Genomic DNA, 18,822 nt, shown 5'->3' on the forward strand with positions numbered 1-18,822 from the left:
CAATCAGGAAAAACAAGTTTTTATTATTTTAAAAAATATCCTGTTGCGAAGGCTACAAGGAAATAGATACTCTTTCCTCAAGATCATAGGGATTTGTCAAGAGTGGTGAATTATGTTCCGAACTTCTTGTTTCATCAGTTACAAACATTTTGCTTCCAATAATTGCGAGAAAAGTCATACTTACATCCGCTATATTTTGTAAAGAAGGTGCTGCTATAAATACAACGTAAGGAGTAAATTCAGCAGTTCGTAAAATTTTCAGAGCTTGCGGCTCAACGTCAAGTATTGCCACTTTTCCTTCAGTATGTATACGTCGTATTGTATCCAATTTTGTTCCGTACATTGCATCCTCATGAGTACCTGGAATCATATTAAAGATACAATTAGTAAGATAATAGATATCGAAGGATCTCTCAGCATTTCATGAAGATCTGACGGAAGTGAGATTAGTTCCATTAGAGCAGATTTGAATTTCAGGACATTTGGAATATTCCATAAATGAGGAGATTACAATTACTCGCAAGATGCATCATTATCTTATTGCATGGATATAGTACATACCATATTCGAGATACTCATTAGCTGCAATATCAGCCATCATTTCATCGTGCGATACGAAATAGTAGCTGCGACCGTTTTCTTCGTCAGGTCGAGGAGGTCTCGTTGTATCTGCAAGAATAGTAAGTAATCTTTACTCTTGCGAAAATTAAAGTGAAAAGTGAAAATTATCTAAAATTCAATATTCAAGTTACTTACGTGGTATTGGATAGGCATACTTATCCGGATACTTAGCTATTAGTGTATTTTTGATATGACGGCGACCGACCCCGTGTGCGCCTAATAATACTAAAGTTTTCCGTCTGAAATTGGGATCCCCGACTTGAAGGGAGAAAAGAAAAGGATTATTGTAGATTATTTTGTGGTATTTAGTCAGGGTAACTTATAATTTTGAAATAGTAGTTTTCCGGGTATTATTAGGATTTTTGCATTAGCACTAATTTTCTCAGCGGAAGTATCGCTATCGTTTGAAATAATAAAAACTTGTTGTTTCTTTTTCGTTGGTGTGGATAATTATTCTTGCAAATACCGATATTTCGGGAACCACTTGTTGCCTTCATCAGTGCTACCAACAAGAACTTGATGCAAATACCGATATTTTGGGAACCACTTGTTCCCTTCATCAGTGCTAACAACAAGAACTTGTTAGCACTGATGAAGGGAACAAGTGGTTTCCGAAATATCGGTATTTGCAAGAATAAATATCCACACCAACGAAAAAGAAACAACAAGTTTTTATTATTTCAATTAATTAATCGTTGGAAACACCGCATAATTTCACTCAGATCGCTATCGTTGTTAGTAAAAGATCTTCCAATTAGGATTATAGAATTTAGAGGGAATGTAAAATTATCAATGTTCGGGACGAAGAAAGTTTGTCTTTGACTATGGGATATTGTTCTATCAGTTTTTTTCCCTGCACTACTGATTCTTCAATCTAACTTCGAACCCAATTGTCCAATGCTTTCTCTTACGAGGTTAGACAATTAGGTAATGAGACTGATTCCATAAAAACCGTATATTTAAAAATTATTCTACAATTCTGCCATCCCCTTCAAAGTAGTCCCCTTCGGCAGCTATACAGCGATTTCAGCGCGTTTTCCACTCTTCGTAACATTTTTGGAACGCTTCGACTGGGATATCCGCGAGTACCTTCGTTACGGCTGCTTCATCGTCATCATCAACGGCGCAACAACCGGTATCCGGTCTAGGCCTGCCTTAATAAGGAACTCCAAACATCCCGGTTTTGCGCCGAGGTCCACCAATTCGATATCCCTAAAAGCTTTCTGGCGTCCTGGCCTACGCTATCACTCCATCTTAGGCAGGGTCTGCCTCGTCTTCTTTTTCTAGAATAGATATTGCCCTTATAGACTTTCCGGGTGGGATCATCCTCATCCATACGGATTAAGTGACCCGCCCACCGTAACCTATTGAGCCGGATTTTCTCCACAACCGGACGGTCATGGTATCGCTTATTGTGTAGGCTACGGAATCGTCCATCATCATGTAAGGGGCCAATAATTCTTCGGAGGATTCTTCTCTCGAACGCGGCCAAGAGTTTGCATTTTTTTTGCTAATAACCCAGATCTCCAAGGAATACATAAAGACTGAACAGATCATAGTCTTGTACAGTAAGAGCTTTGACCGTATGGTGAGACGTTTCGAGCAGAACAGTTTTTGTAAGTTGAAATAGGCCTTGGTGACAACCAAAAACCGTGCGCGAATTTCATCGTCGTAGCTGTTATCGGTTGTGATTTTCGACTCTAAGTAGGATAAATTATCAACTGTCTCAAAGTTGTAGCCTCCTATCTTCATTGTTTTCGTTTGATCAGTGCGATTCGATGTTGTCCGTTCTTTCGTTTTTGGCGCTGACGTTGCCACCATGTACTTCGTCTTGCCTTCATTAATTTGCAGCCCGAGATCTCGCGCCGCCTGCTCGATTTGGATGAAGGTAGATTGTTCATCTCGGGTTGTTCTTCCCATGATGTCAATATCGTTAGCGTAGGCCAGTAGTTGGGTGGACTTGGAGAGGGTGGTGCCTCTCGCATTTACGTCGACATCGCGAATCACTTTTCCCAGGGCCATGTTAAAGAGGACGCATGATAGGGCATCGACTTGTCTTAGACCGTTGTTGATGTTGAGTGATCTCGGGAGTGTGGTCAGGGTCGGCCTAGTCAGTCTTATTAATTTCGTTGAGAAACCGAACTCTTTCATGGCCGTTTACAGTTTTACCCTGGCTATGTTATCATAGGCGGCTTTAAAGTCGATTAAAAAATATTGCAACTGATGGCCATAGTTTTTTCATTGCTTGCAGCACATAGATCTGATCTGTTGTCGATTTGCCTGGAGTCAAGGCTCTTTCGTATGGGTCAATGATGCTCTGTACCTAGCAAGATAGCGGAGAATATCTCATAGATGATACTCTGCAATGTGATACCTCTATACCTATATAGTTTTGTCTGCACCACGGCTTCTGCCTCATTTACCGTCATCCAGTTTTCCTCCGACTTCAACATCTCTCCCACCAGGTTGGAGGGCTCGATGTCCGCCCCTAAGATGCTGTTCAACCTCCTTTTCTGCTGCAGAAATCTGGGACAATGGAACATAACGTGCTCCGGGTCCTCGGGTGTAGCACCGCATTCAGGACAGTTGGGAGACTCGTCCAACTCGAAGCGATGCAAGTACTTTCTATAGCCACCGTGTCCCGTAAGGAACTGTATCAGGTGGTAATTCAATTCTCCGTGCTTTCGGGCGACCCATTTCTCGATACACGGGATCAATGTATGGGTCCACCGGCCCTTGTCGGAGTTATCCCACCGTTGTTGCCACTTGCCACACAACTCTCTCCTGATGGCTTTTCGGAAATCCGCATTCACCTCGGCTGGATTTGCCTTCCGTTTTTCGTAGAGCCAATGTGCCTCGCTTGCTAGAAGATTTATAGGGATCATTCCTGCGATGACGCACATCGCCTCCGTCAACGCCGTCCTAAATGCGCTGCACACCCTGAGCGCAATTGGCCGGTATGCCGAACTTATCTTCCTCCGGTTGACAGCGTGGTTCAACGCTCCCGCCCAGACAAGGGCTGCGTATAGCAGGATCGACCTCACCACTCCCACGATGAGTAATAGCCTGCGACTATACTTCGGCCCTCCCACGTTAGGCATCATCCTTGCAAGGGATGAGCTGGCATTTGTTGCCTTCCCTCGCGCATAATCCAAATGTTCCTTGAAACTCAGCTTGGCATCGATCATCACCCCCAGGTATTTGACAACCGATTTTGAGACGACCTCACGCTTACCAACCTGGATGGTAACCGTGTTGTTCTTCCTACGGTTGGTAATGAGGACCGCCTCCGTCTTTTCGTCCGCCAGGTCCAGCTTGGCCATTCGTAACCATGACTTGATGGTATGAATGACTTCATTTGCATAAAGCTCCACGTCCTCGGGATGCTTTGCAATTGCAACTACCGCCAGGTCGTCCGCAAAACCAATCAGCGTTGTCTCCTCCGGCACGCAAAGGCCAAGCTGTACATTACGTTCTACAGCAGCGGTCCCAATACAGAACCTTGAGGCACACCTGCTGTCACAATGTACTCCTTCAGCCCGTCGTCCGTCTCGTACCGGAGAAGTCTGTCCGAAAGGTATCTCTCGATGAGCCGAGCCAAGTAGCTAGGAACACCCAGTTTGGCCAAAGCGCCTTTAATCCAGGCCCAGTTGGCTGAGCTAAAAGCATTTTTGATGTCCAGCGTCACCAGAGCGCAGCATTTGCCCATGGCCATTGCATTTCGAACCAATTCCACGACCTTTGCTACTGCATCGACCGTAGAACGGGCTCGCTGAAACCCATATTGCCGCTCTGAAAGACCACCCGCCAGCTCGATGAACGGGAGCAGCCTGTTGTATATCACCCTCTCTAACATCTTCCCTATGATGTCTAAGAGACAAATAGGACGATATGAAGCCGGGTGGTTTTTGGGGCTTCGGTAGCAACACCAGCTTCTGCCTCTTCCACTGGGCGGGAAATATTCCTTCCGCCATGCATGATTCGAATGTGCTTGAGAACCACCTTGGTGTGGCCTTGACCGCCACCTTCAGAGCCTCGTTCGGAATTCCGTCCAATCCCGGAGCCTTGCTCTCCCCAGTACGTCTGCAGATTTCCCGAAGTTCCTCTTCGGTAACATCAGGGATCGAGAAGACGTCCTGCTGAGCTACCAGTTGGGGTTCTCTTTCATCCTGTTCCTTCTGCGGGAAAAGAGTTGTAATTATTTGCAACAAGAGCCGTGGGCATGTCACTTGAGGTGATTTTTGCCCGCGGATCTTCTTCATTACAACTTGGTAGGCTGTATCCCATGGATTCGTATTAGCCTCCATGCAGAGCTTCTGGTAGCATTGCCGCTTGATTCTCCGAATGGCCTTCTTAAGGTTGCTTCGCAGATCCCTGTATTCTTCCTCACGTTCCTGGTGCTCCGGCCTTCCCTTTGTTCTGTGGGAAAGTCTCCTCGCTCGGAGACAAGAGGATCTCAAGGCAGCGATCTCCATGTTCCACCAGTAGTTTGGCTTCTTGCCGTGGTGCAAACGTCGTCGTGCATCGTAGTGTCGGATGCTTCGGTTACACGCTGAGACAGCTGTGTGACCCTTTCCACCGCTGTTCCATCCGGATCATGGGCTCCCTCCAATGCGGCCAGGAATGTCTCCTGCCGTCAGGCATTGATTCGCTGTCCGATACCTTGAGTACAAGTTGATGAACCACTTGGTTCAGTTGGTCGCCTCAATCTTGAACCAATTCGACTGTAATTCCATGGGCTGTTGGCGACTTACGGTATTTAAGTTGGTGAATTGGACGGACTGTTTTTTCTATGCTTGGTGGTGACGACATTTGTCCGTCGTCTTCAGTGGGTGGGACCTCAAACTTGCCGATATTTTGGTTGTTGAGCACTTCATCAAAATACTTAGCAGATCGCTCCAATATGCCCATTCTGTCGGAAATCAGATTTCCCTCTTTGTCTCGGCAGGATAAGCACCGAGGTGCGATGGGCTTCATCCTGCTGACTTGTTGGTAAAACTTCTGCGCCTGGTGCGGTTACTCCTTGTATTTGTCGAGTTCATATACCTGTTGGTTCTACCAGGCTTCCTTTTTCCGTGTGTGTCTGTGAAGTCGCTTCTCGGCTCGACGAAGTTCGTGATAGGTCTCCGCACGACACGGTTTTTTTGAGAATGCAACATTCTTCCGCTCCGTTGCTAACTTACAATCATCGGCAAACCAGCCGTTCCGACTTTTCTTGCGGCTGGGGCCAAGTATGTTTGTGGCCGTATCAATGATAACGTGCTTCAGGTGTTTGTGAGGATCATTAATTGTTGCTTCATCTCCCGGACATCTGTTGGCTGCGTTTATTGCGGCATATATTTCCCCCGTATAGGCATTACGGAGGGCTGTGCTGTGAATGGCTTCAGTATTCACTCTCACCTGATTGTTAGAGGGGATTGTAGGTGGTGTTGTGATTCGAGCCCGTAGCACCATGCTATTGAGATAGTGATCTGAGTCTAAATTGGCCCTCCTATATGTTCTGACATTCATCAAGGCTGAGAGGTGGCGACGTTGGATCAGCGCGTGGTCAATTTGGTTGAAAGTGTTCCCGTCTGGAGAGGCCAAGTTTGTCTGTGGACCGCTTTCCGCGCAAACCAGGTACTGCCAGCAACCATTTCGTGCTGCTAATTGAATAATCTGCAGTCTGTTGTCATTGGTATCCCTATGTAAGCTATGGGAGCCGACGTATCGCCTGAATACGGGCTCCGTCCCTACTTGACTGCTCAAATTTCCAAGTATGATTTTGATATCGTACTTGGGGCAGGATTCGAAGGTCCGCTCAACTGCCTCGTATCCGTCTCCGACTTTGCAGTTTCCTCTGTAGGGGCGTGAACGTTTATGAGGCTTATATTTCTAAATTTGCCCTAAAATACAAGTGGGTTGTCAATCCAGTCGCCCCCGTAGATATTGGAATCTTATCTAACCAAAGTCATTAGAGACGGGTATGTATCAATCAAGTGAAAACTATTGAGGGTGTACCAGAATTTTTCCAATAAAATTAGGATAGACCTCCGACAATTTTGGAAACCCGCCGCTCATTACCCTTATTTACAGTTAAAATTTGTCTTACAGGGTGTCCAATAATACTCGGAGAACTATCTGTTTACAGAGTTCTTCTCTTTCAATCCGTATACATGTTCTTCTTAAGTGAGTAGAAATTTAGGCCTTGATTGAAAATTCGTTACACGTAGGACGGTCTACCAGCTGAAAGATGGCAGCGTGTTACCTAGCAGGACAGACGACTTTTACGTTTTGAGGGACATGAATGGAGCAAGTTGGACTCAGTGGTTCTTTCGACTACCAAGATCATGCCTCTTTAAACTTAATCGACCACAACAAGGGACAAAAAGTGAGTGCAGAAGTGACTTTGGAGTTGCAAATTTGACAGCGAACTCATTAGTTGAAAGGCCCAGGCCGGATTCTTGTCCCTCACTTTTAAGTCAAGGTATGTTGCTTTAAAATTGTCAGATATGTTTGCAGCATCTTGAACTTTTTATATGCAGTTCTCTCAGGAAATTCTCGGACTAAGTTGTAGGCTCTTTCTGGTTAATTTATGTTTATAGGTGGGAGATGCACTACTACAGACAGCATTTGGATTAGAAAAGATATCGTTTTTCCGAGTTTTTGGTAAACTTTTGAAGATATATAGTGGACGATTTCGCATCTTTTTTAGTCCGTTGATTTTTTAAACCGAGTTCGATTAGAAAGTTTTGAGGACTGCAACCAGTTTCGGTGTTAAAACCAAGTTGAGTACATTTTAGGTCCATATAATAAGGAGAATAATCATTTTTCTTTCTTTCTTTGAGATACAGGATCATAGGCCTAAGTTGGCGTGACCTGATTAGTCAACTTATGGAACTATATCTTTTTATTGAAATTCTACCTGACATCTTCATAATCCTAATTGAAAGACCTTTTGTGAAGGTGGCTTATTTTCTAGGTTGAAATCAACGTAAATTCAAGGGATCCCTGTGTTTATCTAATGCAATTGAATTTAAATTAAACCACATTTTCAATCAATTATATCTTACCTGGCACTTTAACAACTTCTTCATAGGTAACTAAATCCAATTGGTCAAACACCGCATTATGTTTAGCCAAATATTTATCCCGGCATTGCTTTTTCTTGCGCCCAAATATCGAGCAGTTGACTAAAAATTGAAATTGAAAATTCTTAATGAATGAATTCATCTCATCTACAAATAAAAGTTTAGAGAAAAAGAAGAAAAAAATCAAATTAATTAAATCATATCATACAAGATAAAATATTAAAAGTGTGTGTACGTAACGGAGTATGGTAATCATAATGTGTGAAAAGACGGAAAAAGCATTCTGTGGATTCGTCGAGAAACAAACAGATAGACACTGAAAGCTGTAAATATTAAACAATTTAATTATTCATAAAAATATATTAGAACAATTAAAGCTTAGCCGAATGGAGCGATTCGGGACATTAGCGTGTTCATACAAGATATAAGATACAAGATATCATATACATAATATTGCAAGCAGGATGGAGGTTGAATAACTGATCTAATTCTTACTTTTGGCACGTACTCGTACTTCTTAGCAAGTATCCTATAAATTGCTTACGAACTTAATTGCAAAGCGTACTCAATATGCATAAAAGTAGGCAATAAATTTCGCAACTATTCTAATTTAATTTTAATAAAGATTGATATGCACAAGGGATGGATTTAAGCAAATTTCGCCTGACAACGGACTTGGTAGCTGCAGTAGTAATTATTATGTACAAAATGCAACAGCACTGCTGGGGGTTGTCAATTTGTTAGTAATGCTTGGTTGGTTGGTATCAGGAGGTTTGGGGTGCATGTTCGAAATCATCATTTGCATGCCGATGTCGTTAAATGGTGCATAATTACGGAGCCATTCATACGTTCTTGCATGGTAATGCTGCAATTAATAGGACTTTGAATGGTGCTCTTTAGTCCCTTAATGTGTGTTTATGGTTTGTTCCCTGTATGTATGTGTATCAGAAGAATTAGGCTAATCTCTGAATTGTAGTAATGCACACAGAACTTTTATAATAATTTTATTCCTAAACAAAAATAATATCTCTGGAAAGGAAATATAATTTTTAGTCATCATTTTAGGATCAAAAGTTCAAAAAAGCAGATTCTGTATATTTTGATACTTTTATGTCATTTATCGGGGGTTAGAACGGCTCTTCTGTGGCTATATAATCATATTTTATTTTTTTTTTAAATTTTTCACAAATTAAAGAAAAATTATATAACTACCATAAATGATAGATAGTGTATGACTATATGCAATACATGTAATTTGGATCAAGGTCTCAGAATACGTTATATACAAAACCATTTATAATCATATTAGATGTAAATACATTGGTCCTAAAAACCTTTTTGGGTCATGATTATACATTAAATTATGTAGATAAGGAAATCAATCTAATTTAGTATATCGATGGTTTCCTATTACGGAGAAAACTGGGGAAGTTCCTGATCGTTAATTTCTTAAGCTCATTTGCACATGCTAGCATCTAGCTGTATTGTAGATGGTCAAAAAGTTTATTTAAGATATTACCATATAATTATGAGGGGGTGACCAAATCCTGTAAACTATGTCAACATTTTTATAATTGTAGATAAATGCGAAAACTTATTTTAGGGCGAGCTCCGAGTCTATCGAAAGCTGAATAAGGGTTCTCGCCGCATGGAATTCGTCAGGACGAACACACATTATTCCAAACTACATAAATGTTGGTATCCACATTGGTGAGACAGAAGAAGTTGCACAAACCCCTCGAACGAACCTGCGAATATAGTTGTATATGCTTTTCAAACGCACGTAAGGGCATCCTTGAAGAGACTATAGCCAAGGCAAACAAGGCTTTGTAATGCGAAAACAAAAGAAAACGAGTCATACTCACGAAGAAACTAGAGGCCCTACAACTTTTCAACATGGGGTCGGGAAATAATAATGTCAAGAACATAAACAACTTTATAATAAATTGGTCCAGAGAAAATTTCGGAGGAGAGGAACTAGCTCTCCTCAACAAGGGGATAAACTACGCTCTAAGAGAGGGCAGACTCCCAATACAGGACACAATAATGAACATCGAAGCGGCCATTCAATACCACCCAACAGACGAAAAGGAAACCGCAAAGAAAAGTCTAACCAAAATTATACTAGATGATCCCAATGGACAATAGGACCAAAAAGAGCAATAAAGAAGCCGCTGAGCGCTACCGCGAATTCGCGCTGGCGGCCTGAGAGGGGACCGAGGGGAGAGATGTCAGAATGACAAGAAGAAGAAGAGGACTCTCGAGGAGACCGTCAGCACGTAATGCTTAAAAGAAAAGTAAATAAATAAAAAAAATAAGACGGGAAACCGGAAGCTTGGCGCTTCAGGTATGAAAGGTTTTGTTTGCTTCTTCTGCGAGTATATTTGAGTGTAGAACTATCCCATTTGTACGTAGCCCGATATGTATATGAATTTGCATGTCAGATTTAGTACTTCGGGTTGTAAATTTATACGGTAAAGACAACTTTGAGCTACTGTAACTTTGCTACTAATAGTATGATTTTCATCCAACTTGAGGATAATATGCTTCATATTATATTTTATACTACTACCAACTTTTATAACTTTGGGGTAAACTCAAGGGGGGTTTTAGTCAATTATTAACTTAGTTTCTATAGATATCGATATGGAGAGTATTTTGAGGCCTGGGCACCATAGAGAGGTAACTTCATAAATTTTTTTTCCGATTTTTCGGTTGGGTAGTTTCTGAGAATGGGTCCGTTAAAGAAATCATCACTTTCCACTGCTCCCACTCCCCGCCTTTCCAACAAATCACAAAACTAAGACCGGCTTCGAAAAATATTTATCGAGACCTTTCATTTGATACCCCACATGACTATATTCAGTGAACTCTCCTTTTGCATGTATGGGGACTCCCCTTAAATGTCAACGTAAAAGGATATCACTGACTGTATGTCTGCGCATTCACAGTTCCAACCTTCTCACCAAATTTCGTGTCAATCGGTACAGCCATTTTTGAGAAAAGTGCGTGTGACAGACAGACAGACGGACAGACAGACAGACAGACATTGAACCAATTTTAATAAGGTTTTGTTGTTGTTTGCAAAACAAAATCTTAAGAACGGTTTTTTTATTTTGCATTTGGGAAAAACTAACCCCAAGGAGTGGTGACCCCGGCGGAAGAATTGTATTAGCGATTATAACATGATCCCGCCTGTCGACATTATATTCTTGATCCACGCGGTGCTGCGTCGAAAAGCCGTAATAAAGTGCAACGGCAAAGCAGTCCAAGAGCAAGTATCTAAGCGTTGATCAGCAAATCGGTTGGACAAAGGGAATTCAAATAGAATGCGCTAAGTCAGACACGCTGTTCGTTCTAACCTGGACCTGCCAAGACGAAGCAGGCAACTTCATTTTTCATTTTTGTTTTCTTCATTTCATTTCCTTTCAACTTTCATTTTCATTTTCTTTTATTTTTTTTTTATTTATTGATTTCATTTTCATCAATTTTATTTTTTATTACAATTTGTTATTATTGTTAGCATTTGTATTTATTTTTCGCTACGGTCAGGGGGAGTTTTTTCCAGTTTTTTGACATTTGTTCCCTCCGGTCTCTGCCAGATCAGTTTTCGCGTGGCTGCGAAGTTTATCGCGTCGGCGGCCGCGAAGTCGTAGCCGTTTGTCTGCTCCCGAGTTCTTTACCTTCCCTTTTGCTCTTCTTTTTCTTCAATCTTCCTGTGGCAATACTCGTATGTCGCCAGGAGCCAAGAGAAATCCGCGGAAGGTGCGATGCTGGTTAGGGTGCCTCTCTTTTCGCGACGCAATCCGGCTGTGTGGTTCTGCCAATCGGAGGCACAACTTGCGCTCATCGGTCTCGACGAGGAGACCATTGGACTCGCCATGGACGTGCTGGAGGAGTGCTCGTACCTGCACTTGAAGGAGCAGCTGATTCGGCGCCTATCAGTGAGTGAGTAAGCAAAGCTTAATCACTTGCAGAATGACGTTAGGTGACCATACTCCCAGCCAGTTGCTACGGGCAATGAAGCAGTTGGGTGGGAATAAGGTCGCTTCTCAGCTGCTAAAGTCTCTTTGGCTGCAACGACTCCCAGAGAACACCCGCGCCATCTTGGCCAGCGCAGACTCGGGAGCGCTGGAGATGTTCTCCGCCACGGCCGACAAAGTACACGAGGTGTACGCGCCCTTCATGGTCGCGGAAGTTTCCCGAGATACAACGACGGGAGACAGGAAGTCGACGAGCTTAAGTCAATTGTTACAACACTAGCCGACGGGGTCATAAAGCTCGGAGCGACGGTTGGTACTTTGCGTTCGGGAGGTAGATCTCGATCGCAATCGAGGTCGGTGTCTGCTCCCTGAAATGGGCGTTCGTGTAATCGCACACCGGGACTTTCATCGGCCTCGACAGTTTGCCATCGTAAATGGGGAAATTCAGCGACTAAATGTATCATCGGATGCACGTTTAACGCAACAAAAAACTAGGCTCGCTGGGTGTTTCGGCGAAGGCTACCCGAAGCGCAGTACCACGCGACCTTATAATCTTCGCCTCCTAAGCAAACGTTGCTTCTCGGTCGACACGGGCGCTGAGGAGTCGGTTCTCCCTCTGCCCCGTACGAACACCCTATTTCCGCAAAACCTACGACTAGCGGCCGCGAACTCCTATCCGCACCTATGGCGATAGGCAGGTGGACGTGAGTCTCGGACTACGCCGAAGACCGTAGGGTTTCGTTCTGGTGGACATTACCATCCCCATATTAGGCACCATATTTCTGTGTTACTACGGGGTGCTGGTGGACTGCAGAACAAGGCTTTGATAGACCCCGCAACTTTATAACAGACATCAGGAAAGATTTCTTCCTGCCAAAATGGCCCTCTTTCGATAATTTTCGGGTATATTGCCGACCACCGAATTCCCGCACTTCTGAGAAAGTATCACAACATTACTACAGAAAGTAGTTTCTCCCAGCGGGTAAGCACGATGTTTAGCATCTCATCCACACTACCGGGTTTCCAATCTTCTCGAAAGTGCGTCCACTTTCACCCCAGAAACTTGCTGTTGCGAAGAAAGGGTTTGAAGACTTGATGAAACAGAATATTTGGCGACCATCTAATAGCTGTCCTCTTTACTTCATTTGGTTCCTAAGCCAAACTGCGAATGGCGCTCATATGGAGATTATAGGCGTCTGAATGCACAGACAGTTCCAGATCGATATCCCATTCAACTCATCCATGACTTTGGGCAATCGCTAATGAACTGCCGTGTTTTTAACGACCTTGGATCTAGCCAAGGCATACCACCAAATCCCTGTCGCTCCCGAAGGCATTCCGAAAACGGCTATCTGCGCACCTTTCGGACTTTTCGAGTTCACTAGGATAACTTTCGGGTTGTGTAAGGCTGTGCAGACTTTCCAGAGGTTCATCCACTCTGTCTAACGAAACTTGAACTTTTGTTTCGTCTACATGGATGATGTTTTGGTCGCTTCCTCTTCAGAATCTAAGCATTTGAAACATCACGAGTGCATTCTTCAACGTCTCCTTGAGGCCGGACTTGTCCTAAACGTTGAGATATGTGGATTCCACCAGAAGGAGGTAAAATTTTAGTTACCCCTGACGGTATCTAACCTGACCCAGACAAGGTTGAGGCGATAAAGAGCTTTCTCTTAGCAACCACGGTAGAGGAACTGCGAAGGTTCTTAGGCATGTTAAATTTCTATTGTTGTTTCTTACCCAAGGCCGCTCATCACCAAGCGATCTTAAACACCTATTTGTCTGGGTCTAAAACTAAAGTCTCCTCTGAGGTTGCATGGTCTACTGAGGCCGTTCATGCGTTTGATTCGGTCAAAGAATAGCTTGTTGATGTATTTCCTCAGACAGATGCACCCCTAACCGTGTTCGTCGATGCGTCAGATACAGCAGTAGGCGCCGTTCTTCCCCAACAGGTGAATAAAATTTGGCAACCGTTGAACTTCTTCTCAAAATACCTCAACCCAGCTCAACGCAACTAAAGCGCCTACAAGATATGCATAAAATACTTCCGTTTCTCCCTTGAGGGCAGGCCGTTCACCCTTACTTTCGCGCTTAGACAAAAGGCGACAAAGTGTCCCCCGCCAACTTCGGCACTTGAGTTATATCAGCCAGTTTATATTTCTGATATCCAGCACGTATCCGGAAAAGACAATGTTGTTACAGACGCTTTGCCTCGAATCTTGGAGGTCACAGTCCCCGCCATGGTCGATTATAAGGCAATCGCAAAGCACAAAAAGACGACGAAGAGCTTCAGAGCTTGAAGGCAAACTCCAAATACAAATTCAAGAAGTTTTCTATTTTCGGCTCAAATTCTTATTTACTCTTCGAGACCTGAGGTAAGGGACTCAGGGCCATTCATTCTGGCTGATTTTTGCAGGGAAGTATTAAAAGCAATACACGATCTTGCGTATCGCCCCCGGAGATGGTGTATGGAGAGAATTTGCGCCTCCCCGCCGACCCTGTGCTGGACATTAGAGCAAGGTTATGCGATTCTGGGATGCCGCGTCTGTTCAGGGACGCGGTTTTAACGCTGCGACCGACTCCACCCTCCGTACACGCGACAACGGAGATCAACACCCCCAGGGCCTCGAGACGTGTTCACAGCTCCTCGTTCGGGTGGACGCTTTTCGGAGGCCGCTGCAACCACCATAGAACAGCCCCTATACAGTTCTGGAATGAGGCGAGTACTCGTTCAAGTTCAACATACGGGGCGGCTCCAAATGGGAGTCCTATCGAGGCTGAAGGCTTTCAACGAGCCGACGGCCGCTTTGAAAAAAACGAAACCTGCAATGAATATCCTCCCACCACTACTTAGCGAAATCTTCATGAAAAAAATTTAAGAGAGGATGAAAAAAGGGGAATAATCCCTCCACACAACCTTCATGTTGGTAAGTCTCAACAATATTCACAGAAAAATTGCTTTCACAATGGAGACAAAAGTGAACCACAGCCTTCTATTTGGATGTCAAAATAATAAACAGGAATGGAAAGGTGGAGTTTGACATCCACCGAAAAACCTTCGAGATGCAGAAAGAATACATCCTCAGCTCCGCTAAGAAGAACGACTACAAGGAGTAAACAGTGGAGGATCTAATGAGATGAGGCGATTGAAGAGCAGGGAACTAACGCACCAAAGTGTACAGCAAGAAAACCCAGAGAACAGAAATGGATGAAAAGAGAATGAAGACGGCTTATGGTTTCGTATCCTATAAAATCTTATTAATACAACTCAAAATTTTAGGGGCTGGGATGATGTTATTGGCGATCCTTGAGAAAGTCATGGATAACTAGGTTGAAAAAGGAGTATATGGCCAGATTCGTAGTCGCGTTGGCGTGAAAAATCTTCACACCCTTTTGGGATCGCAATTTCAGTAACCCCTCACCGTTCTTCCGCAACACCCTTCCTTAGCCAAGTACCTCATTGACAGTCTTAATGTAATTCTGAGACTCTCGATGTTACAATCTACTGTCGCTTGGTCCCTTATACCTACTTTCCTACAGCAAAGCAATATATAATAGGGCTAACTCGGTGTGTTCTGCGTTTTTTAAAATAAATACGTAATGGCTGACTAACCATCGGAGTATAGCTGCAGAGGCAAAGATTGCCGCAGGTGTCCTGTGCACACCTTCTCGGAAAAATTGTAGTTACCCTTTCCCCTCACTATGAAACCTGCAGAAAGCAAACCATAGAAAAATCCATTGAGTGAAAATCGTTGAATTTTCAGGAAACGCTTGGTCAACCTATTCACGAACACTTTTGAATACTAGCTGGAGTATTCCAAAACTCAGTGCTAGATCCGTTACTGTGCAACCCTAATGGGAATTCTCCTGCTTCCAATACTGCCTATGATTTGGTCGTTTTTGACACCGTGAGACACGAGGAGAGTGTAGAGAATATCACGGGGAAACAGTAAGAATTATGAGGTTCTGGCTTCAAAAAGTTAGTTTGACCTTATTGGGCGAGAAGATGGAAACGCCCTGATTTCTAATCAGAAGAAGAGTTTCAAAGCGGGAGTTGGTGGATTTAGGGCTATCTCGAGCTAAATTATGAAATAGCAAGGAGTAATAATTCATAATTAATGCTATGGTCCGGGCAATGCTACTGCGGTGCTTGCACAAATATTGACGAATAGTTGCAGGCCGAAACACTGGCAATGGCTTCCTTTTCTGTTTTCGTTTTTATTTCGTATTGTTTGTTGTCCGAAAGTTTATCCAATCCATAGATGGTAATCGTTCAAATTGTAGCGTTAGTTGAGGACGCAAGAAGCTAACGTTACGCAGCCAGGACTTTCGGGGTACCGGAAACGATGGTTCGACGGGCGATCCCGAGGAGTAGGGAACTTGGCAGCAACTCATGGAGGTCGGTATCAGGGTGACCAAGAACAACAAACAAAGCTGACGATCTATTGCAATGGAGACTTTAAGGTCACCTGGAATGACCGGCAACCGGCTTTATGCTGCTCGAGGTGTTTATGTCAGTTCTCATACAATATGTAGATGACTGGCTGAACTCAACCTGCGCCCTTATGTTCCTGCTACCGGCCGCCTCCTCAATGCAGCACAAGGAGTAGCTCCACTCCGTTTTGCTCAGAAGCATTCTGACTGGACTGAGGCTGAATGGGCTTCTGTTCCCTCCTCAGATGAATGCAGAATTACCATTTATGCTTCTGGCAAAAAAGAGGAGAATGCTAGGCTCAGTGCAATATTGTGGATACAGTACAATTCAACGCAAGATTGGTGATTGTGTGTGAGGGATTTGTTTAGAACCGAAGATAGACCTCCTTATGTTCCGGAGACCATCCCTCAATGCACAAACTTACATAAGGGACATCCTGGAAGAGTATGTAGACCCTTTTCCCCCTTTTATAAACTCTCTCTCTCATTTTCTTTCTATGCATGAAAATGATCCCCCCCGCCACCAATATTGTCAGGGACTACGCTGGTAACGCATCCGACCCTTGGAGTGGCCAGCTCGCAGACTATATTTCAATTTTATAAGGCATCTTTGGGATTATCTTAAGAAATCCATGTTATATCAAAATAACCCACAAGATCTTTAGGAGCTGAGGACTACTGCAGAAGAGCAGTGGGACCAGATTCTTTAACATCGAATGGCCGATCTTATAAAGAATATACTTGGAAAGATCCAGGCAAGTGGAAATACATCTCTTATATTAGAAAAAGTGGATGAACTCTTCGGGAACAAGCACAAAGTCGAGCGGAGTTACGAGAAAACCAACTATCACCTCTCTCGCAATTCCTCACGGCACCGGGGATTTTGCAGACCGTATCTGTAGCACTTCGGATTCAAAGATTCCTGTCCTAGATAGGCTAGCGTACCAAAGGACCTAGAAAACGTGCTGTTTCAATGCTCCCATTTAAAGGCTGCTTTAAAATGAGTGAATGAGGGGCGGAGACGATTGTATGCCCTAAGCAAAAACAACCAAAGAAACTGGTGATAAGGGTTGAGGCAGTTTAAAGATTCTCCTGTTCCGGACCGGAATGAAGGGGGGTTGGGGGGTTGGAGGTAATACATTACTATAGGTTGGCAGGTGGTGTTGCTTCCGAAGCCTGGCAAGCCACCTGGAAACCCAGCGTCGTATCGTCCTATCTGCCTGTTAGATACAATGGGGAAGATGATGGAGAGAGTCATCTACAACAGACTCCTGCCCATTGTCGAAGCCAGCAATGGTTTGTCGGAACGCCAGTTTGGTTTCCGACGCCCCCACTCTACGGTGGACGCAATTAACATGGTGGTAAACCTGACAAAAGGTACACTGATTTCTGGCGGCCGCTGTGCCGTGGTGGCATTGGATGTGAAAAACGCATTCAACTCGGCCAACTGGAATAGAATTAAAGGGGTGTTGGCTGACATAGGTGTCCCCGGATACTTAGCGAATTTGGTGGAAAATTACCTCTCAGAGAGGACTCTCTGCTACGGGACGGATGAGGGCCAAAAAGAGTACATTGTCACAGCTGGGATACACAGGGATCGGTACTTGGTTCCCTGTTGTGGAATATCATGTATAATGGGGTGCTTGCTCTTCCCGTCTCAGAGGGGACTGCGATTGTCGGCTTTGCTGATGACCTAGCTGTGGTTGTTGCAGCAAAACACCCAGAAGATGTGGAGGTTTACACGACGGAAACAGTGAGAGCGGTAAAGTCCTGGCTAGAAAAGGCCGGGCTGACCTTGGTGGACGCGAAAACGGAAGCGGTCTTAATAACGAGCCGCAGAAAAAATAACACTGTGAAAGTGGAGGTCGGTGGAAATATGGTCGTATCAAAGCCGGCTATTAAATACCTGGTGGTAATAATCGACACCAAATTGAGTTTTAGGGAACACCTAGAGTATGCATGCCAAAAGGCAGCCAGTGCCACCACGGTAGTTGCAAAAATGTTGTCAAATATTGGTGGACGGAAACATTGCCGGAGGTTGGTGCTAGCCGGAGTGGTGCGCTGCATCCTGCTCTACTCGTCGCCTGTGTGGGCAGAGGCGCTTGCAAACTCTCAGAGACGGAAGCAGGTGAACCCGGTTTACTTGCAGAGGGCTTTGAGGGTTTGCAGTGCTTTTAGAACCACATCAGATGAGGCAGTATTGGTGGTGGCAGGCATGATCCCGTACAATGCAAGACGTATGGAGGGGCATGCACAGCGTAGAAATGCGACAAGGTCAGAGTCGCTTGATCTCTGGCAACGCAGATGGGACGAGTCTACGAAAGGTCGGTGGACGCACAGGCTCATTCCCAACATTAGGGTGTTTCTTGAGCGAAAACATGGGCAGACCAACTACCACATTACTCAGTTCCTCATGGGACACAGTGGTTGCTACAGGCAGTATCTGCACCGCTTTAGGTTGGATGGTTCTCCGAACTGTCCCAGATGCGATGGCATACCGGAGGATCCAGAGCATGTGATGTTTCACTGCCCACGATTTGCGATGGAGAGAAGGAGCTTAAACCAGGTGCTGGGCAGGAGCGGGACCCCGGAGAGCTTGGTTACTGAGATGCTAGAGTCCGAGGAGAAGTGGTTTGCGGTTGGCTCCGCAATCATCCAAATGCAGGAGGAGTTGCTGAAGGAACAAAGAAGGAGGAAAGCTGCAAATAGGAGAA

The 18,822-nt window shown here is 44.3% G+C and overlaps 1 protein-coding gene across 6 annotated transcripts in view; it reads right to left on the bottom strand.

Moving 5' to 3' along the window:
- LOC119651229 (peripheral plasma membrane protein CASK) overlaps window positions 1-18,822 on the bottom strand; it is a 352,186-nt gene that overhangs the window by 7,755 nt on the left and 325,609 nt on the right. For 5 of the 6 annotated variants that reach the window (XM_038054700.1, XM_038054703.1, XM_038054701.1 and 2 more), the window contains 4 exons: window positions 7,674-7,793; window positions 757-879; window positions 562-669; window positions 185-360 (listed from right to left, as the gene is read on the bottom strand). In XM_038054700.1, coding sequence (XP_037910628.1) covers window positions 185-360; window positions 562-669; window positions 757-879; window positions 7,674-7,793 — 527 coding nt within the window. Of the gene's footprint in view, window positions 1-184; window positions 361-561; window positions 670-756; window positions 880-7,673; window positions 7,839-18,822 lie in introns of all 6 variants that reach the window. The other variant, XM_038054702.1, reaches the window with a different exon arrangement.

This window comes from Hermetia illucens, chromosome 3, assembly GCF_905115235.1.
Source record: "Hermetia illucens chromosome 3, iHerIll2.2.curated.20191125, whole genome shotgun sequence".
Lineage (NCBI taxonomy): Eukaryota > Metazoa > Arthropoda > Insecta > Diptera > Stratiomyidae > Hermetia > Hermetia illucens.